General features: G+C 44.4%; 1 protein-coding gene across 4 annotated transcripts in view; it reads right to left on the bottom strand.

Moving 5' to 3' along the window:
* Nucleotides 1-25,404, bottom strand: part of TRMT10B (tRNA methyltransferase 10B) — a 49,844-nt gene that overhangs the window by 5,644 nt on the left and 18,796 nt on the right. For 2 of the 4 annotated variants that reach the window (XM_068134165.2, XM_068134163.2), the window contains exons 6-9: nt 8,859-9,011; nt 8,643-8,721; nt 8,149-8,216; nt 7,431-7,554 (exon numbers count right to left, since the gene is read on the bottom strand). In XM_068134165.2, coding sequence (XP_067990266.2) covers nt 7,431-7,554; nt 8,149-8,216; nt 8,643-8,721; nt 8,859-9,011 — 424 coding nt within the window. Of the gene's footprint in view, nt 1-7,430; nt 7,573-8,148; nt 8,217-8,642; nt 8,722-8,858; nt 9,012-25,404 lie in introns of all 4 variants that reach the window. The other 2 variants (XM_068134162.2, XM_068134164.2) reach the window with 1 other exon arrangement.

The raw sequence follows: 25,404 nt of genomic DNA, 5'->3' as shown, positions 1-25,404 counted from the left end.
AGGAGGTATTGGAGAGGAGTGTGAGGAGGTATTGGAGAGGAGTGTGAGGAGGTATTGGAGAGGAGTGTGAGGAGGTATTGGAGAGGAGTGTGAGGAGGTATTGGAGAGGAGTGTGAGGAGGTATTGGAGAGGAGTGTGAGGAGGTATTGGAGAGGAGTGTGAGGAGGAGTGGCATTGGAGAGGCGTGAGGGTGGAGAGGAGTGAGGGGTCACATATTATGTGAAATAAATAAATTGTGTTCATTACACCATTTTAACCATTTTGTAAAATTTAATGTGCAGCATGTAAATCAAGATGTCCAAATGTCACACACGTCCATACCCGTGGGATTCCCATGGGTGACCCCACTAGTCTATATAATATTCTCCGTAGGTGATTCTTTCTGTGAGTCTGTCCATGGGTGTGGCCTCCTCCGTTGAGGGAGTAGCTCCACCCATTCTGGAAGGGCCTTCAAAAACAAATCACCACCATTTTCTTTCCTCACATAGCTTTGAGGCCTCTTTTGTTCGAGCCGCGGTGTCTTGCTCTCTCACGGCGTTATCTCGACTCCAATTCGATATCTCATTTCATTTTTTACAGTCACTAACATGGTTTTAGACTCGGTTGCAAAAAAAAACAAAGAAAATTTGATGAAAGTTAACGCACAGACAGGAAATTGCCGAGATCAGCACTGCATATCATACACCGCCCAAATAACAGAGGCGAAATTGCCGAGATATAGTAAAAATTCACAGCGGACTTTTCCATTTGATGACAGTCGTCACGATGAAATGTTCAATTTAGACATGGTCACAATAAAAGGTCAACAATGTGGGGACGGGCTAAGTTTCGTTTACAGACAGGAAATTGCCAAGATATATTCAAAATTCATGGCACTGTATATCATACACCGCCCAAATAACACAGACCAGAAATTGCCGAAAGATATGTTTCTTCGTTCTTATTTTATGTTATCATTCATCATTATTCTACGGAAGTAATATAAAGGTAATCCTGTTTAAACTTCCATTCATTCCATCGATGGGGTTTGTACAGGTCCCACGACTTGACACAAATTGAACATAATTTATTGTGAGGTGTGCATGTTTGTTGGGAATCAGGGTAACATTAGATGAGAGAAGGACCAATGTTTGTCCAACCTGCTCTTAAATAATTGAAGTTCACGCACACTTGAAATATGTTTATTTGAAATCTTTCATTTTAAAAATGTCATTTTGTATCATGTATGCTGTATAGTATGGCAGATAGGTGAAATATTTGGGAGAATTGTGACTTTGATGATACAAGCACAAGAGTTGGCACACAGTTAGAGTATGCCCGAAGGAAGATATTTGGCTATCGGGCCATCGCAGATTTGTCCTGTGACAACAATAGCAGCCATTTTTCAAACAAGGACAAATCTGCGATGGCCCTATAGCCAAATATCTTTCTTAGGACATACTCTGACTGTGCCAAATGCCATGCTTGTATCATCAAAGGCACAATTCCTGCACCTATCTACCATACTAGTAACGAAAATAGACATCTTGGTTTTGGCCGTCCAGCCACACACCGCCATAGAGGGTGTATACACCGCCATAAGACTATTTTCCCCAAGGAAATTTTACCATTTTATGACAGTCGTCACGACGAAATGTTGCAATTTTGTAAAAGTGAATGTGCAGGTGCAGGGGCAGCATGTAAATGAAGATGTCCAAATGTCACAGATGTCCATGCCTGTGGGATTCCCATGGATGCCCCCACTAGTTCTAGTATATTGTTGCAAATGACAAATTACAGCTCAGGTATCCAAGTCTAATTTGGACAACCAAGTCAGAGCACTGTCTGTCAGACGAATTACCCCTACCCTCTTACCTCCGACTCAGAATACCGAGTCACCACTATCAATCACTGCACAAATGGTGAATACAGTATATACTTATTTAATTTCTGTTTCATGCTTGTTTTCTTGTTTAGTTTTTTATTTGAACTGTATAACTGTTTAATAATGTATAACATACATGTACTGTATAACTTTTTAATAATGTCCGTTAACCACAGTACGGCGTTTATTAGCATTCAAAAAATAATAATAAATAAATAAATTAATAAATAAACATTTGATGGAAAGGACTTTCGGCATTAAAGGACAACCCTTCCTTCCTTCCTTCCTTGTAAGTGCTGTTTTATCGGAATGAAGATAACCGCACTGCAGTTGCGTGCAGGCGTACAACGAGAACAACTCCCCTCCACCCCCCAAATATATATTTCTTTGTTTTGCAGTGGAACAAAACAAAAAAAGCTGAATTTTTTTTTACTAAATCTCAGCTGATTCCACACAGAAATCCTAAAATGGCCCGGACAATATTATTGGCACCTTTCAGAAGATGTTAGAAATAATTAGATTTCAAGCAGTTGATTCTCCTTTACTCTGGAATCGAACACACCTGTGGTGAGATGCAGGTGCCTGTAATATAAAATTCACTCATTCAACCAGGTCGAATGGAGAAAAGGAGTCATTCTGGTGTTTTGTGTCACTGTGTGTACCACAATGTGTATGGGGAAAAGAAAGAAAACCAGAGAATTGTCTGAGGTCAAACACAAGATTATAGCCAAGCATGGACTTGGCTACAAGTCCATCTCCAGAGGCCTTGATGTTCCTGTGTCCACACTGCACAATGTTATCAGGAAGTTTAAGGCCCATGGCACTGTAGCCAACCTCCCTGGACATGGCCGCAAGAGAAAACTTGATTGAAGATTGAAGTGAAGGATTGTTCAAATGGTGGAGAAAGCACCTCGATCAACTGCCAAACAGATTCAAGCTGAGCTTTAGACACAAGGTACGACAGTTTCACCTTGCACCATCCATCACCAACTCAATGAAAAGAGGTTCTATGGTAGGAGACCTTGGTGGACCCAACTGCTGAGAAAGCCCGACTTGAGTTTGCCAAAACACACCTGAACAAGACAAAATCTTTCTGGGAGAATGTCCTGTGGACAGATGAGACCAAATTAGAGCTTTTTGCTGAAGCACATCATCTCCATGTTTACAGAAAACAAAATGAAGCCTTCAAAGAAAAGAACACCTTCCCTGCAGTCAAACATGGAGGAGGTTCAGTGATGTTTTGGGGTTGCTGTGCTGCCTCTGGCACTGGCTGCCTTGAATGTGTGCATGGCATCATTAAATCAGAAGATTACCAAGGCATCTTGGAGCACAATGTTCAACCTTGTTTCAGAAAGCTGGGTCTCTGTCGAAGGTCATGGGTCTTGCAGCAGGACAATGGCCACAAACACACCTTAAAAATTACAAGGAATGGTTCAAGACAAAACTCTGGACTGTTCTGAAGTGGCCAGTAATGAGTCCAGATCTAAATCCCATTGAACACTTGTAGGGAGATCTGAAAACAGCAGTTGGGAGAAGGCACCCTTCAAATCTGGGAGAACTGGAACAGTTTGCACAAGAAGAGTGGGCCAAACTGCCAGTAGAGAGGTGTAGGAAGCTCATTCACGGCTATAGGAAGCGCTTGACTGCAGTTATTTTGTCCAAAGGACGTGCTACCAAATATTAAGTCCAGGGTGTCAATAATTTTGTCAATACCATTTCTTTTTATTTTCTGATTTAAAAGGAGATATTAAGTTCTGAATCAAAAACAAAGGTTCTGTAATATCAACAGTGAAATAAAGAATTGTGGAGACCAAATACTTTTGTCAATTTCAACTTGTTTTTGGAGAAAATTTAGTTGTTTGAAAAAAGTGCAAGGGTGCCAATATTTTTGGCCACGACTCTATACAGACTTGGCATTTAATATGGAATATTATTTTTGTGGGGGTGAACTTACTTTTCAAGATGTCTTAGAACCAAAAGTTCATTGGAATCATGTTGAAATTATTCTAGATTTTGTTAATGTGACCTTTAAAAGAAACAAAAACCACATTTGACATTTCGAAACAAATTAATTGATCCTTGAAAGTGATGTAAACTGATATCGAACTCAATTCATGGACAGTACTGTGTTAAACTTCTGTACGTTTTCCAGAAGTATCTCTTTATTTTGCACATTAGCCAAAAATTTTTTTAACAAAAACAAAAGTTAAATTACGACTGGGATTACGGACAGTAAAATTACAGTTCAGTACTTCGTGTAACCCCCACGAGCATTCAGGAGCACGTACACGTTGAGACATGCTGTTCACGAGATTTGCCAAGGTTTGGACAGGAATCGCTTGCCATGCAGCGACAATAGCCTGCTGCAATTCACGCACAGAGGTCGGCTGCTGGTCCAAGTGGTCGATTTGACGCGTTAATTCTGCCCACAAGTTCTCTATCGGATTCATATCCGGGGACATGGCAGGCCACTCCATATGCTCTCCACCACGGTCAGCAAGAAAGTGTTGGATCATGCGAGCACGATGAGGCCATGCATTGTCATCTTGGAAGACAAAGTTTCCTCGAAAGGCTGCACGAGCAAATGGAAGCAATGTTTCTTCCAGAATGGCCCTGTACTTGAACTGGTTCAGGTTTCCATTCAGAACAACCAGGTCAGTTTTGCCCCCTGCATGAAAAGCAGCCCAAACGGTCACCCCACCACCTCCAGCTTGGACTCTTGGCACTATACAATCTTTGTCGTAGGCTTCATGCACTTGTCTGCGCCCTCGGACGCGGCCATCTTGACGATAGACCAGAAATCTCGACTCGTCACTGAAGATCACGTGATTCCAGTGTCCTGGCTGCCATTGACAGTGCTCTCTGGCCCACTGCAATCGGCGCTGGCGGTGTTGTCTGGTCAGGCATGGCTTTCTCAGGGGACACCTGGCACTATAGCCTGCTTGAACCAGTCGTTGGTTGACTAGCCTTCTGGATACAGGCACATTTGTCAGTTGCTGCCACTCAGCCCTCAGCCGATTAGCTGACTTGGTACGGCCATTGCAGACTAACCGGTGCAGCTGGCGATCATCCCTCCTTGTGGTTCTGCGGGGATGTCCTGGCCTCGGTATTGGAGTAGGGACATCCCTCTGAGCATTTCGTTTCAGGATCTTTGACACCTGACCTTGAGTGATGCCATACCGCCGAGCAATAGCACGCTGTTTCATGCCGTAATTTCGTAAAGCCACTACTCCATGACAAACAGCATTGTCGAGTTGACGGACCATCTCCAGAGGAAGCGGCAATAACTTTTGGAGACGTGCAGCAGTTGTTTTCCACTAATACAGAACGCAACAACCCTTGTATACCCGACTGTGAAGCCAATCATCAAATGCACCTGTCCGTACATTTTGCCACGCCACCTGTGATATAATCCTGTTGTTGACTTCTTGCTGCGACAGACAATCAGTGACATGGTTCTTTTAACAAATAAATCACCAAAGTGTAAAAGAAACTCACCAGATTGATATACTGAGTTAAGAAAGTAAGCCCAAGTCAAGAAAAAAAAAAAAATTCCATATTAAATGCAAAGTCTGTATATATAATTATATATATATATATATATATATATACAGTATATATATATATTTAATTGATGTGTGGGAAAATTACACGCCAAGACCAGGAATCGAACCCAGGTCCTCTGGTGAACCGTACCAGTGCTCTGCCATCTGAGCTATCTGAGGTGACACTGACTGAGCATGCAATTTTCATATATATGTATACAGTGATCCCTCGTTTATCGCGGGGGTTACGTTCCAGAACCCCCCGCGATAGACGAAAATCCGCGAAGTAGCGACCATATTTTAATTTTATTATTTATATATATTTTAAAGCTTTATGACCCTCCCCACACTCTTATTAACCTTTCCCATACTCTTATAAACACTTCCTATACTCTTAAACACTTTTTACACTCTTAAACATACGTAATTTTAACAACATATAAAATTCTAATGGGTACTCACCATTGAAGATACTGTAGCTACCCATGGGTCCCCCAAGCAAGACCAGCATCAGAATCTCCTTGCTCCAGCCGGTGACATCACCGGCGGGGATCCCCGGCGCGAGAGTGGCTGGTCACGTGACCGCTAAAGCGTGCCGCGCTTTGCGGGTATAATCAGCTACACCTGTTGATCACGTGACCACCGAAGCACGCCACGCTTGAGTGGCGTGGCTTTCGGTTTCTGGTTGTGCTTTATAATGCAGCCCGATAAACGGGCTTTTCAGTGTTCCCGAGTTGGTTTTGAGAATAAATATCTTCTCGGACGAGTTTGTGTCTTGCCCGTCATTTCGTCCGTATCAAGCAAGAGCCCCGGCTCTTCAATACTGCAACTTGCGTGATGAAGATGATGATGAATTAGCTGTGCAGTACTGATGACGATGACGATGAAGGTGATGACGATGATGAATGTACTGCACAGCCAGAAAGAGCATTACAGTTACCCATTACGTGGGTAACTAGCGCAAGTGGAAGCTGCCGCATCTGCGTTTTCCATACGCACGACTCTTTGTCTCTTTGTCTACCCTTCTACTGTACACTATGTACAGTATTTTATTTCTTGTAATATGTTTTAATTACTGTATTTTTCTTATTTCTTTACGTTTTTTAATTTTTTAGGCTAGAAAATGCTTATTTTACCACAAAAATATTTAAAATAATAGTATATAAAAATACATTTATACCGCAAAATCCCGCGATATAGCGAAAAATCCGCGATATAATTTTACATATACTAGGGAGAAAAACCCGCGATGTACCGAAGCCGCGAAAAGTGAACCGCGATATAGCGAGGGATGACTGTATATACATATATGTGTGTATGAAAATAGGGCAAAATGGAGAAGATTGTCATGGGGTCCGCAAGGCTGACCCCCGCTCTAGCAGGGTAAATGGCCTTAAAACGCCTGTTGTTGTTTGTTGTTGTACGTGTTTGTTGTTATATATATATATATATATATATATATATATATATATATATATATATATATATATATATATATATATATATATATATATATATATATATATATATATATATACACGGCACGTTCACCACTCACTGTTTGGGGTCACATAATATCTCGCATATAACTAAAAGGTTTTCAGAGTCACAAATGTGCAGAAGCTGCTTTTTTTGGATGAGGAATGCTTTGGATGAGGTGGGCAAATGCAGGTTGTTATTTTCCTGTCTTGCCTCCAAAATAAAATGCGTGTTTATTGGTTTTGGATCTTGAATTCAGAGTCTCCACCCCTCTCCCTTCCTGCTCCCCACCACCAGAACCGCAATTTGAAAGCTATGAGAAGTCTAGTGGTAAAACCTTGGATATGAAAAGTTTGCCATGAAAGGTGTCCATATAACACATTAAAGAATTTTACAAAACACATTTTGGAGATGTCAAATGGTGACCTTCAGTGCATTTCACAGAGTAGCACAGCAAATAACGTGGCAAAGATGGTAAATCACGAGGAGGACAATTTAACACCAGGGTTTAAACAAAGCAGTGAAAGGCCGATATGACTCACCCTGATTGATTGAGAGTATTGTGGAATGGTGGTTATTGGTTGCCTGAGGGTTTTTCACCATGTATTCCAAGATCGGCAGCCTTGCTGTGCTCACGTTTTGCTCTCTGGCCTTTTGATAGGTCACCTGCACAGAAACATCCAACTGATGGCGTTATGAAAAGCACGACCGAGATGTCTCAATATAATAACGTTTTGCCAACAAGACTGCTCAGTAAAAACTACAGCACCCACAAATTTCATTTCAAAAGTATACTCTTTGTAATCAAGATGACCATATTTGTGCATTGCGATTTCAGGATGGAAATAAAATGCGTCAGCCAAACAGGAAACGAATTTTGTCAAGTTTTGATTTTTGGAGAAAAATATATAATTGATTACTTCATCAATTAGCACATTCACATGACATGTGCGATGAGTGTTATTGGGTTTTTTTTCCCCCCCCAATGATTTTTTTTTCCATTTCACAATGGAAAAGAAGAAACCCCCATGACAACTTGCTGTCATTGCAGAAACAAATCTTATGGGTCTCACATAAATAATTTATTATGCCAAGCTATTAGGATTGCTCGAAAATTTAAAGCAAACCCACCAAATTTCTAACTCAAGGCAGCATCACCACATACATATACATATACACAAGCAGCTTGGGGAAAAAATAATTTCCAGGATAACCTCACAACAATGATCCTGCTGTATCCGATTTACTAGCAGAGCTCACCTTGCGTACAGATTCATCCACCAGGCCTCCAAGAACATACACCTTGTCAGCCTCGACACTCTGCAGCACTGCCAGCACATAAGCAGCAGAATTATCTCTGTAGCTTGACCTCTGAAACTCAACCCCAATCCCAACTTGTGGTTCAACTTATATCCATTTTTTTTCTGTGTTCCTATGGTCAATTGCTTACATACAACTCTCGACGTTTCATATTCTCCAAAGACATGCTCTGCCCAACAAAACTTCACTCTCTAACTCTTTGCTATAAATATTTTCCTACCTTGTCCAACAAAAAAAATAAAAATAAAATAAACAGAAAGGCAAACAAAGAGAGAAATAGACAGAGAGAGGGAGAGAGATATGGACAACAGACAAACCGCCAGAAAGAGGGAAGGGGATAGAGAGCGAGAGAGAGATTGACAGAGAAAGCTTTTCTTTCAACTTTTCAGAAACTAACCAACAAGACACTGACAATACCACCGACAAATACTGACCATGTGGAGAGTCTGGAGTAAGGTAAACAAGACTGTTTGGGGGAAAGATCTCTGTGTACTCTTCCTCTCTCACCTCCAACTGGAATAGTCAAAGTGAGAAGGGTGGGGAATTATAATGCTAAACAATGGGAACAATGTGCAGACAAACGAGCACACATGGCTTTCCACTGGCTTCTAATATACAGGATATGTTGTGCTGTATTTTGGTTGACTTACCAAGTAGTGCTGGAGGCCATCGTTCTGCCGTTGACATTCACAGTAGGCAGGGCTGCTGCTGGTCAGACCACTCAACATGATGTGAAAAGGCCGCGCAGCTCGTAAGTTTGAGCCATATAGCCGCCGCAGCTGTCCAGCCAAGCGGCCCAACTCCTGCCAAATGGGGATTGTCCTGTTATTACATGGGGATTGTCCTGCCCCTGTTATTACCCTCGCCAGAGGAGAGGGTATTGCATTTGAGGCCGTTTGTTTGTCCGCACAGAATAAATATGATTTTCTCTGCAACCGTTGGTCCGATTGACAGGTAATTTTCAAAGGTGCACCTCATCCTGCAGAATTTTTAATGACAATTATGACGTCATGCATCACGTGGTACGGGGCGCCATCTTGGAAAACTGGAAAAAAAACTGCACCTCTATATACCTGAAAGCACTGCATATAAAAAAAATTGAGACATGGCTCATTATAAATAACTCTCCATGGGGAATAACGTATGTTAATGATGATGTCATAGATTCTTCCATTATGACATCATAATTCGACAAGTACAAAACATCATCGGATCAAGATGAAATTTCTTGAGCGTCACCTATTGGAAAATTGATGGAGAAAAAAAAATTGATGACGTCATCAGTCACGTGGTTCGGCCACCATGTTTGTTTTAACACAAAAGCCTTAAAATCACTAAAAACATGTCCTGGTGAGGGTCTGCAATCTCCGATTGCTCTTTCTTGTTTATATATATGTGATATATATATATATATAATATATATATATATATATATGTGATATCTATATATATATATATATATATATATATATATGTGATATGTATATATATATATATATATGTGATATGTATATATATATATATATATATATATATATATATATATATATATATGTGATATGTATATATATATATATATATATATATATATATATATATATATATATATATATATATATATGTGATATATATATATATATGTGATATGTATATATATATATATATATATATATATATATATATATATATATATATATATATATATATATATATATATATATATATATATGTGATATATATATATATATATGTGATATATATATATATATATATGTGATATATATATATATATATATATATGTGATATATATATATATATATATATATATATATATATGTGATATATATATATACACAAATAATTAAGTTAAGCACCCCTACACAACGAATTAAGGTAAGCACCCCCTAATATATATTCTTTGTGTATATGTATACATTGGCATATATTCTAAGGTATGTGAGATCAAATAATGATTGGTATGACATTAGCAATTATCCATTGATGAAATGCAGATGAGTGCACTCGTAGGGTTGAGTTGGGTTGAGTAGTGATCCGATCACGTGAGTCCTACACACGTTATTGACGCAAAGATCGCTAGAGGTCTTCTCAGAACAATGACTGTACGTTAGAAAACATATACGTCATCCACACTGTCCGTGATGGACCTATAGCTCCATACTTAAATCGAGGTGAAAATATGCCTAAAATTCCCAAAAAATTTCACCTTAAATTATTCAGAATAAAATAATGAAAACGGCATGATTGTTATGTTTTTATGTGACCATAATATCACTTCACCAGAAAATATAGCAATATCATGGGTATATTACACTGTTTTGACGACAACAAACTTGTAATGTGCGAGGTTGTAAAAAAACGGGGGGGGTGCTTAACTTAATTCTTTGTGTATATATATATATATATATATATGTGATATATATATATATATATATATATGTGATATATATATATATATATATATATATATATATATATATATATATATATATATATATATGTGATATATATATATATATATATATATGTGATATATATATATATATATGTGATATATATATATATATATGTGATATATATATATATATGTGATATATATATATATATAATATATATATATATATATATATATATATATATATATATATATATATATATAAATATATATATACAGTGGAACCTTGACTTACGAGTGCACCAACTTACGAGTTTTCCGAGATACGAGCCGTCGCTCGGGCGGTTTATTGCTTTGAGATGCGAGCCGAGATCTGAGTTACGAGCTTACGCCACCCGCCACCAAGTGGGTTCTGGTCACGTGGTTATCTTGCCGTGCAAGTATCTCTGCCGTATATCGCTGCTGCTTTGTTTTCGCATTTTGGTTATTTTGGAAAATTTCTTAGTTTTAACCATGGGTCCTAAGAAATTCAGTGCCAAGGGAAGAGAGGATGATGTGCTTGGATATAAAACACGCAATCGTCGAAAAACATGAGCGAGGTGTGCGTGTTGTCGACTTGGTGAGGCGGATGTGAAGGCAGCTGAAGATTTTATTATAACTGAGAAGAAGAAGAGGATGATGTGCTTGGATATAAAACACGCAATCGTCGAAAAACATGAGCGAGGTGTGCGTGTTGTCGACTTGGTGAGGCGGATGTGAAGGCAGCTGAAGATTTTATTATAACTTTTGCCGAACTGATAGAAGCCGAACGATACATCCCCCAGCAAATCTTCAACTGTGACGAGACAGGGCTCTTCTGGAAAAAGATGCCGAGGAGGACGTATACAACGGCAGAGGAGAAGAGCATGCCAGGCCACAACTTGTTCAGAGTGCCGGCGATAGCTCGCCTTCTCTTTGTGGAAAACACGGTGAGATCCTTAACATCCAACAACTAATGGGACGCAAACGGGGCGCCCAGTTTAGCGGTACACACATTGATGAATCACCCTGCCTGTGATTCACCCATGACAGGTTATAGCTGGGTCGGGATTCAAACCCAGGCTGGACAGTTTAGAGTCAAGTGTGCGTACCTCCAGTCCAGGCCATCCTGCCAACTTGTATGCTGCATACAGGTGAAATATAAAGCGCGAGATATTTTTATATATACTGTATATTAAAAAAAAAATTGGTGTGGTTTTTGGCGGGCTGGAACGGATTAATAGCATTTCAATGCATTTTAATGGGGAAATTTGATTTGAGAAACGAGCAAATTGAGTTACGAGCTCGGTCACAGAACGAATTAAACTCGTAAGTCAAGGTTCCACTGTATATATATTGTTACGGTCCGCGGATAAGATGTTGTTTGCCGAGCGGAGGCACCGCGGCCGAACAGTTTTTCCCCGACTCACCCGATCCCCTGAACGTTGGCCAGATCGCGCCACAGCTATTCAATGAGGGAAAAGACAAAGACACGGATGTGAAGAAGAGGAAGACGAAGGCAAAAAGGTTTGAAATACGATTACTATTTATTACTATTTACAGGCTCAAAGAAACCAAGGAGAAGGAAAGATAAGAAAATAATATAGACAGAGGGACGGACCAGAAGGACACAGTGAAAATCGCTAGCTTATCTATTCAGTCTTAATTAATTACCCAGGGACAAAACAGACAGAACAAACTCACGTACACCAAAAGGATGGAAAGGCAGGACTGGCGGGAGGTGGATGGCTGGAAGGAGAGGAAGGTCCAGAGCTGGCTGGAGCTTGATCCCGCACGGGACGTCGGGCTGGACCTCGACGGCCGCCGATGCCACCGATCCTGTCGTGTGCGCGGGGTAACGGGTCGGAGCTGCTTGGTGGAGCCAAGCCAACGCTGCTGGTGGGGGGTCTGGCGTGACGGGTTCTCTCTCCCTCTCTCACTAACTCCAGGACTCTTTCTCTCTTGCTTGGTCCAATCACTCCTCACCACCGACAACTCAACGCAACCACTGACCACCACTGACGACCAACCCCCGCTCTGACCAAAACCACAGAACTCAGCTCTTCCCAACTTCTTGCGCGCGCGCCTTTATAGCGCCTCCGGCGATTAAGCCGCCGGCCTTCAGGACACGCCCAACGGGGTGCTCACCTCGGCCCTGGTTGGTCGCGCGACCCTCTGGCTCCGCCCTTGATGACGACGGGCGGGCACGCCTTTCTTCCCCGACCCGAGCACATGTTCAATGGTGGTTTTGGAGCGAAAACAACCCACAGCTGTAACAAACTGGCAAACTGCCCAGTGCAGTTGGCAATGGAGACTTGGAGGGGATGTAGCTGGAAATTGAGGCTTGGTAATGGAAGTTTTGGGAGTGGGAATGGGGAATGAAAGGAATCTATCTATTTCACTTGGTGCAATGGAGTGTCATTTTAATGGAAGACAAAGCCTTAACCTATACACAGAATAAGGAAATAAACTACTGAACAGGGATATTATAGTGTCCTTCAATGTATGCTTTATGGAATGAACTACCGGAACGCCCTTTGACCTTTATACACACTGGAGCAAGGAGGGCTCAGACTAAACAATAATTCATAACAACTTACAATACAATACAACACAATCAAAAAAACACAATCCTCATTTCCGCATATATATATATATATATATATATATATATATACAGTATATATATATATATATATACAGTATATATATATATATATACAGTATATATATATATATATATATACAGTATATATATATATATATACAGTATATATATATATATATACAGTATATATATATATATATACAGTATATATATATATATATACAGTATATATATATATATATACAGTATATATATATATATATACAGTATATATATATATATATACAGTATATATATATATATATATATATATATATATATATATATATATATATATATATATATATATACGTATATATATTGTTGCGAATATGGAATTTGGCCTCCATATCCGCTTGTAAATATTCCCCTATTTCCCCAATACTCCCCAACTATCCCCAATCCCCCATTCCCTAGTCCCATTGTCTGTAAACAACACTCTGTAGAACCGACCTTCCCCTTTTTCCCCCATTAAATGTCGTGCCCAGGTCCACCGCATCTCACGTAGACAACTTTCGGACATCTTGCTAGTTATTCTTAGTCTATGTCAGTTAAGGACTCGTTTCCATTAATTCTGACTCTTCGTTGCACCAGAATGTGATTATATGGCACCAGTAGTGAGTTTAGGACCTTCCCTTACCTCCTCCCATCTTCTTCCCCAAACAACAACAACAACAACAACTACAGCAACAACAACAACTACAGCTACAACAACAACTACAACAACGGCGCGCGGGGGGAGTGTGCGTCCTCACACCGGCTCGGTTAGCCGCCATGACCATGCGCTCCACGGGGTTACCACGAAGGGGCTCCCTGTCAGCCCCTCGTCAAGGGTGGAGCCGGTAACCGCACGCACCCAATGAGAAGCAACGAGCCGATTCCATCTGGGGCGGAGCTAACGAGCCGAGGGCGTGTCACTCCCCGCCGGATATACGCGGCCACGTACCGGACGTGACGTCAGATGCGCCCCCAGCTTGGAGAAAGAACGTCGCCTTCCGAGCGCTGTGACCTCCCTGCATCTCTGGACCGGACCGAGTCGATTCTGCCCTGAGCCCAGGTGCACCTGGAGCCATCGATCCTGCCTTTCCTTGCCATCAATCCCCGTGTGAGTCAGCCTTTTGTCCCGTTTATCTGTCGTCTGTTGGGGTTAATATAAGAGTGTGTTTAAGTGCCCACCTTACTATGCTGTCCCTCTTGTAGTTGTAATCTAACCTTCCGAACGAATATAACCTCCTCCGGAGGTCTTGAGAACCGTATCCCTGGTGTCGTGTCCTTTGAATCCCAGCCGTTGTGTCTTTTTCCTTCATTGATCTAGCGTAGCGCGACTAGTCAACGTTCGAGCATAATCGGGTAAACTGTGCAGACGTGGTCATACCAAACCGCTCGGTAAACTAACATCCACCACCGCGTCTGTAACAATTGGTGTCAGGAGTGGGATTCGGACCCGGGACTAAATTTATTAGGCCCAAATTTGTAGTAGAATCGATTCGGAGCGCGTTTCCCGCGCGAAATTATAACGGCGAAATTTGATTTTGTTATACGAAAATAAAAACCCGAATTTTGAAAGTCGTGCTATGGCAGACCAAGACAGCTGGGGTCCGGTAGTGGAGAGTGAGGCAGGGTCGGTCCAGGACCAAATTGAGGGACGCGAGGAGAGCGAAGCAGTGAGGGTAGCAGGTTCGCAAAGTAGCGCCGTCACGCACGAAGCAGCGGGCGCGCAAAATGGCGCCTCGCAGATGGCCACGGCGTCCACGCCCGCGACCGTGGCAGCGCCCCTGGTGGATTTGAACCTTTTTTTTATACAAATAAAGGCCCTTATGGCCCAGAATAGTGAGCGATTGGAGGGCCAAATGGGGGTAATGGGGAACCGGATGGATGCTCAGAGTGAGCAATTGGGGGTAATGGGAAACCAAATGGGGGTAATGAGGGACGAAGCGAGGGGTACCGGTGAGGAGTTAGACAAGAAATTTGGGAAGTTCGACAATAATTTTGAGGGGTTAGACAACGGGATAAAAGAGGTAAAAAATGGGTTAATGGGGGTAGAAAACAGAATGGCCGCTCAAGAGAATCAAATGGAAGGGATGCAAAAGGGGTTAGAGGGGGTAGAAAATAGAATGTCTGCCCAGGAGAATCAGATAGAGGGAGTGAAAAATGGGTTAGAGGGGTTAGAAAACAGGATGGAAGGCAAATTGAGGGACATGAGGGACCAAGCGGAAAGGGAAGTTAACCAAATGGGGCAGCAGATAGAGGGGGTCAGAATGGGGGTAGAAACTAAACTGGATGCTCACAGGGAGGAAATGGAGCAGATGAGGGTGGCATCTGGGCAGGAGATGCAAGTGATGGGAGAGGAGATCAGAAGAGGAGTGAGTGAGGAGGTCGGAGGAGTGCGCGAGGAGGTGAGGCACTGTAAGGAGCGCATGGAGAAGGAGGTGAGAAAGGGGACTGTAAAATTGCAAGGGGGTATAGAGGAGTTGACGCTGGGAGTAGAACAACTGACAGTGGGACAAAAGGAGTTGGAGGACCAGGTAAAGAAGAACACAGCGGTAATAGAGGGTTTAAAATCAACACAGAAGGAGATGAAAAAGGACGTAGGGGTAATTAAAAAAGAGTGTCAGACGGTACATGAGGACCTGACGAGGAAAATGGACAAGGTGGTAGAGGTGATGGAGGTTAAAGAGCGGGAGGTGCGGGAGCACATAGAAAAAAATAAAGTAGAGTTAGAGGAAGAACTTAAAGGGGCGCACGAAGAGATTTTTTTTTGTATACAAGATCGAGGCTCGTGAAAGAGCTAACATTAATCACACAAAAAGTCAAACCGACACACAAAACACAAAAAGGGTGGCAGAGGAAGAGGGGGGGGGGGGGCAGAGGAAAGTAGAAGGTTGGGGGAGGTGGAGGTATGAGATGGATGAAGGAGATGAAGCAAAAATTAGAAGAAGTGGAAGAAGGAGTGAGCGAAATTAAGAAGCGACGGAGAGAGGATAAGAAAGAGATAAAGGAGGAAGTAAAAGAATTGGTCCAAAGTCTGTGTTCGGATCGTGATGATGTGCTCATTAACCGGATGAGGGATTCGCAGGTGATGGAGGAGAAGCGAAGAGGAAGAGGACCCGGTGTAAGTGGTGACCAATATGGTCGTGCGTATGATGCGCCAGGGGATTTAAGAAGCTTGGGGGTCGAGATGGACCCGGGTGTTCGTGAGAGGCCGTTGGTGAAGTGTGCGACAGGTCTGGTGTGCGAAAGAGGAGGTGTGCGAGAAAGTCCGACTCTGGGGTGTGTGAGGAAAAAGTGCGTGCCAAGGAGTGAGGGTGCTGGCGAGAGTGAGTCGGTCGTAGCGCGTGTGCGAGGGGGCACATGGAAGCGCGGTGTTGTGAGTGTTACAGAGGGTGTGACGGGAGAGTGTGCGCGAGAAAGGTGTGTGACGGACAGGTGCATGGGGAAAGAGTGCGCTGTCAAAGGCAAGGAAGAATGCACACCTGTGGTGAGTGTTACAGAGGGTGTAACGGGAGAGTGTGCGCGAGAAAGGTGTGTGACGGACAGGTGCATGAGGAAAGAGTGCGCTGTCGGGAGTAAGGGTGAGTGCGTTGTCAAGAATGGAGGTGAGAGTAGTGAGAGTGACAAGGAGAGTGAGTTGGTTGTGACAGGTGAGCGAGGATGTACACCTGGGATGGAAGGATGCACACCTGGAATGGTAGAGCGTGAGTGGGAATGCACGCTGGAGTTGGTGGTGAGGCATGTGGTTGGGTGTGCGAATGAGGGCACACCTGTGATTGTCACAGAGGAGGTGACCGAGGAGGGGGCGTGAAGCGGTGTATTGGTGAGGTGTGCGAGCAACAAATGTGTGCCAAGGTGTTCGGTGGTCAGGTGTGTGACCAAGGCTGTGAGTGGAATGAGGGTACCTGGGTGTGTAAGGAAAGGTACGAGGAGCATGGGAACGGCTGGATGTGTGAGCAAGGAACGGGCTGCGGGGTGTAAGCATGCAGGTGAAGCATCGACGTTAAACGGGTTAGAGGTTAGAGCGACTTTTAGCCGAAGCGGGCCCTCGGTGCGTGCTGGGCCTCGCTTTGAACGGCTGCGTCCGTGCTCCACTAGGCGGAGCGGGCAGCCCGATAGAAAGGGTCGTCGTGGCGACCACTTTTTGTTGAGGCAGTCCGGCAGGTCGAGATCGGGACATTGGATGGCTCCACGCCGAGATGGTGCGTGGGATCTCGGCCCGGGTAAGCCCCCGTCCCTGCACCGAGTGCCGGACGCATCCAGCCGCTGGCACAGAACAACCCGCATTCATGGCTTGGCTTTACGAAGCCTGGCTTTGGACAGGAATTGGCGCACCGAGAGGCATTAGTGAGTAGACTGGGTGATGAGGTTAGTGTTTTGGCCCCAAAATTAGAGAAAAACAAAATTTAATGATTGGCAAGGGATTGGCAGTAGTGATTGGCAGATGATGGGTAGTGATTGGCAAATTTTTGATTTGTTGAAATTTGATGTGCAAAATTGGTAGTGAGAGACCCCCGATGTGGTGGGATGGCAAATCCACCATCCCTCACAGAAGGTGGGGGCAAAGGAGCTATAGATTATGGGGTGTATGGCAGTGAAAACTAGCCCGGGTGGGTTAGGTTATATTGATAGGGCCCTAGAAGATGACATTAGGTGACGTTAAGTTTAGTTAGTGACTGATACCTGTAGTGGGGACGCAGGTAGATTAGTGTGGATGATAATGACGTGGGAGCGCAATAGTTTAAAGGGACGACTGGGAAGCGCAAGTTTCAGAAGGGAGTAGTTAGCTGAGATGATGCCGTGTGTGTGAGAATTGAACAGGTGTGATTGCACAGGTGTGCAACTGGACAGGTGTGTGGAGCAGTGTGTGAGTAATGAGTGTTGTGGATCAGCGCGAATGCGCTTGGGGAGAGAAGGGTGCAGGTGGCACCAGGTGTGAGAGCACAGGTGTGCAAGTACAGGTGTGTGGAGAGAGTTGGAGTAAGTGGTACGGAGTGGTGTGCATGGTGCGAAGGTGTGGATGGGGGAAGAGTGGACCCCTTTCACGAGTACCCGGGGCGGGTAGTGTAAGTGTTAGGTAGAGGGTATAGGTAAATTGTGGTTGGATATTGGCATTTGTGGTGCGGTTGCAGAATGGTGTTGTGGATGGGTGCATTAGTGTCGTGGAAATGGCTGGGCGTGTAGCCTGTTAGTGTGTGTAGTTGGTTGGGCACTCCACCACTGAGGATGTCGGCCAGGTGAGGCCGCAGGTGGGCTCTGGGAGCCGGTAGTTGTGAGTGGGTGCCTGAGGATCCCGGGTGTGGATCGGGTAGCCCAGTGCCAGGGAGGGCACCGAGTGGGGAGAGCGCCAGAGGGCCTTCCCCAGGTAGTTAGGTTAGGGTAAGGAGCAGGTAAGCTCGGAGGCAACTGCAGTGGTGTAGGTGTGCAGGTGGGTAGACCCGCTGGGAGAGGTACACGTCGCAGCCCTGAAATTGTGCGAGGGCACCGAGAGATGAATCGGGGGAGTGAGACCCCAAATTGAAAAGCACCACAGTTTGGCCAATGGGAATTGGTTTTTAGAACCCATAGTGTAAGAGGGCCAATGGTTTGGCCGGAGAAAGACCCCGGGTAGTGTAAAGTTGTTAAAGTCATTTAGGAGATAGTTAGGATTGATGAACCTGTCGCACCATACGCAGCCACTTACCTGTGGTGATGATGATGACTCCACACCTGTGTTTTCTTTGTTTGTTGCAGGAAATGAGATTGCTGTGGATTTGTGAGACGCATCACGACGTGGATGAGACATTGGGGTGATTCCATCTCTCCCTCCCTAGGAGGGACTGATGATGAATTGGTAATGGCAAATTTTGATGTTCAGTTGGAGATGGCAAATTTTGATGAAAGTTGAAAATGGCAAATTTGATTGGTTAGGAGGGAGAGAAGACGAATTTGGTTTATGGGAGGAACGGGGAAGACAGTAGGGATGTTTGTTGATTTGTAAAGTAGATGTTTATGGGTAGTGTTGTGTTTTGTGGATACAGTAAGGGGTAAGGGAGGGGCCATGTAGGTTACCTGGTGGGGGGGGGGCGTACGGTAGGAACGTACCTGTCTCACCTGGTTCCCATGTGCCCCCAGTGTGCATCACCTTGTATTGCGTGCACTTTTGCGCCCTTACCACCTTACTCGCTTGTCTGCTTCTTTTGTCTCCCACCTCCGAGGGTCTGGCTTTGGGGTAGAGAGAGAGGAGAGAGAGGTGCTGGCTTCGCAGTTGTGGGCCTGCACTTTCGCTGCTTGCTGCTTGGATCGATACACCATATGGACCGCAATGTTTGTGGCCACCCACAATGGACCGCAGTTCTTTCGCGGCCAAGCACCACCCGTGGAAGGACCTATGGGTCAACGTGGCACCTATGCCAAACAGGTGAACCACTCTTAGTTGGCCCCTGACGGCCACAATACAGAAATGGACGCGGTTGGCGCCTTTCTTGATTTTTTAAAGAAGTAAGAAGGCCAAGTGCACCACATGAAGGCAAGACCAGCGGCAGAACATCGGCCGGCTGCGACACCACCGGTGATTTATAGACACTTTATTGGTGCACCGGATGGTGCTGACTGTACATGGGGGGGTGGTGCTTTTCGTGCTGGAAAAGGGTGCTCTGCACGTTATTAAAGGCCGTAGGCCACAGAGCACTCGTGGGTTGGTGTATCGATGCTGGCATGCGTGCTCTCTCTATGCATAACATCTGCATGTGTTCCTCCAAAAACAGGTCCTGGATCGTAGTGTAAATAGCAGTGTAGTCTTGTGTAAATAATGCTCCCTACCGGCTGTATGTTTAGTTTGAGGATTCTTTCCGGATTCGGTTATCCTGTGGGTGTGTTTCTGTGAGGAGAAGGGTGCAACGTCGCAGGGGGACATATTTACTCATTTGTGAATATCTGTAAAACTGTCGCACTCAGGGTAGAGTTAATAGTAGAGGGAACTACATCTGAGTGCCACACTAAAATAGGTAAAAATTTATCGGGTCGGGACGCCCCGAGGGTAGAGAAGGGTGCAATGTTGCGAATATGGAATTTGGCCTCCATATCCGCTTGTAAATATTCCCCTATTTCCCCAATACTCCCCAACTATCCCCAATCCCCCATTCCCTAGTCCCATTGTCTGTAAACAACACTCTGTAGAACCGACCTTCCCCTTTTTCCCCCATTAAATGTCGTGCCCAGGTCCACCGCATCTCACGTAGACAACTTTCGGACATCTTGCTAGTTATTCTTAGTCTATGTCAGTTAAGGACTCGTTTCCATTAATTCTGACTCTTCGTTGCACCAGAATGTGATTATATGGCACCAGTAGTGAGTTTAGGACCTTCCCTTACCTCCTCCCATCTTCTTCCCCAAACAACAACAACAACAACAACTACAGCAACAACAACAACTACAGCTACAACAACAACTACAACAACGGCGCGCGGGGGGAGTGTGCGTCCTCACACCGGCTCGGTTAGCCGCCATGACCATGCGCTCCACGGGGTTACCACGAAGGGGCTCCCTGTCAGCCCCTCGTCAAGGGTGGAGCCGGTAACCCCCCCGCACGCACCCAATGAGAAGCAACGAGCGGATTCCATCTGGGGCGGAGCTAACGAGCCGAGGGCGTGTCACTCCCCGCCGGATATACGCGGCCACGTACCGGACGTGACGTCAGATGCGCCCCCAGCTTGGAGAAAGAACGTCGCCTTCCGAGCGCTGTGACCTCCCTGCATCTCTGGACCGGACCGAGTCGATTTTGCCCTGAGCCCAGGTGCACCTAGAGCCATCGATCCTGCCTTTCCTTGCCATCAATCCCCGTGTGAGTCAGCCTTTTGTCCCGTTTATCTGTCGTCTGTTGGGGTTAATATAAGAGTGTGTTTAAGTGCCCACCTTACTATGCTGTCCCTCTTGTAGTTGTAATCTAACCTTCCGAACGAATATAACCTCCTCCGGAGGTCTTGAGAACCGTATCCCTGGTGTCGTGTCCTTTGAATCCCAGCCGTTGTGTCTTTTTCCTTCATTGATCTAGCGTAGCGCGACTAGTCAACGTTCGAGCATAATCGGGTAAACTGTGCAGACGTGGTCATACCAAACCGCTCGGTAAACTAACATCCACCACCGCGTCTGTAACAATATATATATATATATACGTGTATATATATATATATATATATATATATATATATATATATATATATATATATATATATATATATACATACATACATATATATATATATATATATATATATATATATATATATATATATATATATATACACACACACACATACATACATACTGTTACAGACGCGGTGGTGGATGTTAGTTTACCGAGCGGTTTGGTATGACCACGTCTGCACAAGTTACCCGATTATACTCGAACGTTGCCGAGTCGCGCTACGCTAGGTCAATGAAGGAAAATGACACAACGGCTGGATTAAAATGACACGACACCAGGGGTTCAGTTCTCAAGACCTCCGGAGGAGGTTATATTAGGGCGGAAGGTTAGATTACAACTACAAGAGGGACATCATAGAAAGACAGGCACTTAGACACACTTATATTAACCCCAACAGACGACAGATAAACGGGACAAAAGGCTGACTCACACGGGGATTGATGGCAAGGAAAGGCAGGATCGATGGCTCCAGGTGCACCTGGGCTCAGGGCAGAATCGACTCGGTCCGGTCCAGAGATGCAGGGAGGTCACAGCGCTCGGAAGGCGACGTTCTTTCTCCAAGCTGGGGGCGCATCTCACGTCACGTCCGGTACGTGGCCGCGTATATCCGGCGGGGAGTGACACGCCCTCGGCTCGTTAGCTCCGCCCCAGATGGAATCGGTCCGCCCTTCTTATTGGGTGCGGGGGGTTTACCAGGCTCCGCCCTTGACGAGGAGCTGACAGCCAGCCCCTTCGTGGTAACCCCGTGGAGCGCATGGGTAATGGCGGCTAACCGAGCCGGAGTCAGGACGCACACTCCCCGCGCGCACCGTTGTTGTTGTAGTCGTAGTTGTTGTTGTTGTTGTTTTATGGGGAAGAAGATGGGAGGAGGTATGGGAAGGTCCTAAACTCACTACTGGTGCCATATAATCACATTCTGGTGCAACGAAGAGTCATAATTAATGGAAACGAGTCCTTAACTGACATAGACTAAGAATAACTAGCAAGATGTCCGAAAGTTGTCTACGTGAGATGCGGTGGACCTGGGCACGACATTTAATGGGGGAAAAAGGGGAAGGTCGGTTCTACAGAGTGTTGTTTACAGACAATGGGACTAGGGAATGGGGGATTGGGGATAGTTGGGGAGTATTGGGGAAATAGGGGAATATTTACAAGCGGATATGGAGGCCAAATTCCATATTCGCAACAATACGAAGAGTTCAGATGCAAAAGCAGATAAATCTTTATAAGAGGAGAGGGGAAATTTTTCAATTTTCGTTCAATCAACATTTTTAAATGTGTCTTCTTGGTATAACATATCAATTCCAAAAAGGGTAGTCCGAAATTGATGCAAGAAAACTAACAAGGCCAGAATTTCACAAATCAAAAATCAATCAAAAATGAAAATTTACGAAAAACATTATAATTTCATACTTTGCAATTCGTTTTGCATCAAAAGAAGATAAATCCACAACCTGATTTTTTGCAAAAGCAGAGAAATCCATCGTAAACTTTTTTTGGTATTAAGGATTCACAGTATTTCATAATGCAACATGAAATAATATCACTTAGAATATAACAAAAGTTTGAGAGGGACCGGCAGGGAGGTGATGCAAGCCGGTAGGCCGAAATGGTTGGTGGTAGGTGATGCAGGTAGGAGCTGGCAAGCAGGCAAGACAGCCAGCTTCACCCTAATCTGTCCTCACCTAATCTATCTCCCCACCTGCCCTATCTATTCTCTCACCTACTCTTGGTTCCTCCAAACTATATTAACCCCTTGTTATTCTACTCTACGAATGCAGAAATTGTATTCATACAAATGCACAATATTCATTTTTGAAAGTTAACTGTGGTGGAAGTGGAGTGGAGGGGCTGTAGGGGCACAAAGCTGAAGGTTCGCCTCGGGTACTTATTACCCTTGCACTGGCTCTGGGGTTAGTCCAAATGGTCTAAGCTCCCTAACCATGAATGACCACGTACAGGTTTTTATGAACAAAAGGTTTATTACCACAGAAAGAGTGGGAGGGCGGAAACTTGGTAATTTAATACACCTCTGAAGTTCTTGAGGCCAAAGCCTAGATCCACTGTCTTCTGTATACCTGAGAGAGAATAATAACATTACCCTTCCTGCCCTGCCACCCCTGTTCGGAATGGGTGCACTAGTTGCTTGAAACCAGACCCAGCTGTCCATCAGACTCGTAATTTATATTGAACCAAACCGTGAAGACCATCAGAGATGAATTGTATAATACCTTCAACAGCAAGGATGAGGGAGTTGAGTGGACAAAAGAGGCAAAAAAACCCAATATAAATATATATTGTTGCGGTTTTAGAACCCACACTTGTAAATATGACATTATTAAATGGTTAAAGGTAGCACCCCTAGTTATGCCACAAGCAACACGTAGGCCACCATAGGACTTGTTATTTCATTAATATGTGTTTTAGATAAGGCCGTGTTTCCAATAGTTGAATCTGCGTTGTGTCGATCAAATAAGGAGTAGGCCCCATTCCATCCATTTTGCGACCTCCCTCTCAAAGCGACGCCATTACGCGCCCCTACAGTCGGTGCCTCATGTCTCTCCCAATTTGTTACGCGCTTTTGTTAGCAACATTCGCTGCCTTAGCGCTCGCACCAGCCGCCATAAGCCACGAGGTTAGGCCCGAGAAAGGGGGCGGAATGCCAAGAAGAAGGTGTGGCCACGTCATCCAGCCGTCAAAGGCGTGGACTGATGCACCATATGGACCACACGTTCTGTGGCCTGGCACCTCTGCTGGGACCGACCCTTGTTGCCAGCGGTATCTGGTTTGCGGACCACTGTTTTAAGTAGCATCTATGCCCAGCAGTGGACCACCTGAGTTGGCCCTGCTGGCCACAAATAAAAAAGCGGACGAGGTGTGTGCCCTTTTTATTAATTGAAATAACATCAAGCAAGAAGACAGCCAGAAACATCGGCCCAGCAGAGCAAGCGCAAGAAGACATCATTTTTATTATTTTAAAATGTTTGTTTTTGTGCATTTTGGTGCATTTGTTTATTATGGTGCATATTGGTGCATATGGGTATGGTGTATCGGTGCAGTGCATAGCAATGGCATTTTCCTCTTCTCAAAAACATCTTCTCTTTTCCCACAAAAGACAGGTCCTGCGTTACAGTGTAAATAATTAGTAGAGTCTGTAAATAATGCTCCCCACCGGCTCTATGTTTAGTTTGAAGACCATTCCGTAATTCGGTTAATTGTGGGCGTGAGTCAGTTAGGTAGGATGCAACGCAGCAGGTGGGACATATTTAGTGTTAAACCTGTCACACTCATGGTAGTAGGTTAAAAGTAGATGGTAACCACACCTAAGTGTCACATTAATTTAAAAGATAGCCCTTTTGTTTCGGCTCAGGCCGAGCCTGGAAAAAGGGGGGGGGGGGGGGTGCAGTGTTGCGGTTTTAGAACCCACACTTGTAAATATGACATTATTAAATGGTTAAAGGTAGCACCCCTAGTTAGGCCACAAGCAACACGTAGGCCACCATAGGACTTCAGTTATTTCATTATTATGTGTTTTAGATAAGGCCGTGTTTCCAATAGTTGAATCTGCGTTGTGTCGATCAAATAAGGAGTAGGCCCCATTCCGTCCATTTTGCGACCTCCCTCTCCAAGCGACGCTATTACGCGCCCCCACAGTCGGTGCCTCATGTCTCTCCCAATTTGTTACGCGCTTTTGTTAGCAGCGTTCGCTGCCTTCGCGCTCGCCCCAGCCGCCATAAGCCACGAGGTGAGGCCCGAGAAAGGGGGCGGAATGCCAAGAAGAAGGTGTGGCCACGTCATCCAGCTGTCAAAGGCGTGGCCGGTAAGCCCTCACCAGCCAACCAGGGCTGAAGGAACATCGCTGGCAGGCGTGGCAGTTGCTGGTCGAGATATATAAGTGTGAATGCAAAGCCCTACCAGAGGACTTATTCAGCGGCGCTCTT

Source organism: Myxine glutinosa, chromosome 13 (genome assembly GCF_964187855.1).
Source record: "Myxine glutinosa chromosome 13, kmMyxGlut1.1, whole genome shotgun sequence".
Lineage (NCBI taxonomy): Eukaryota > Metazoa > Chordata > Myxini > Myxiniformes > Myxinidae > Myxine > Myxine glutinosa.
The sequence above is the reverse complement of the archived record's forward strand: the minus strand, read 5'-3'. Positions and strand labels throughout refer to the sequence as shown.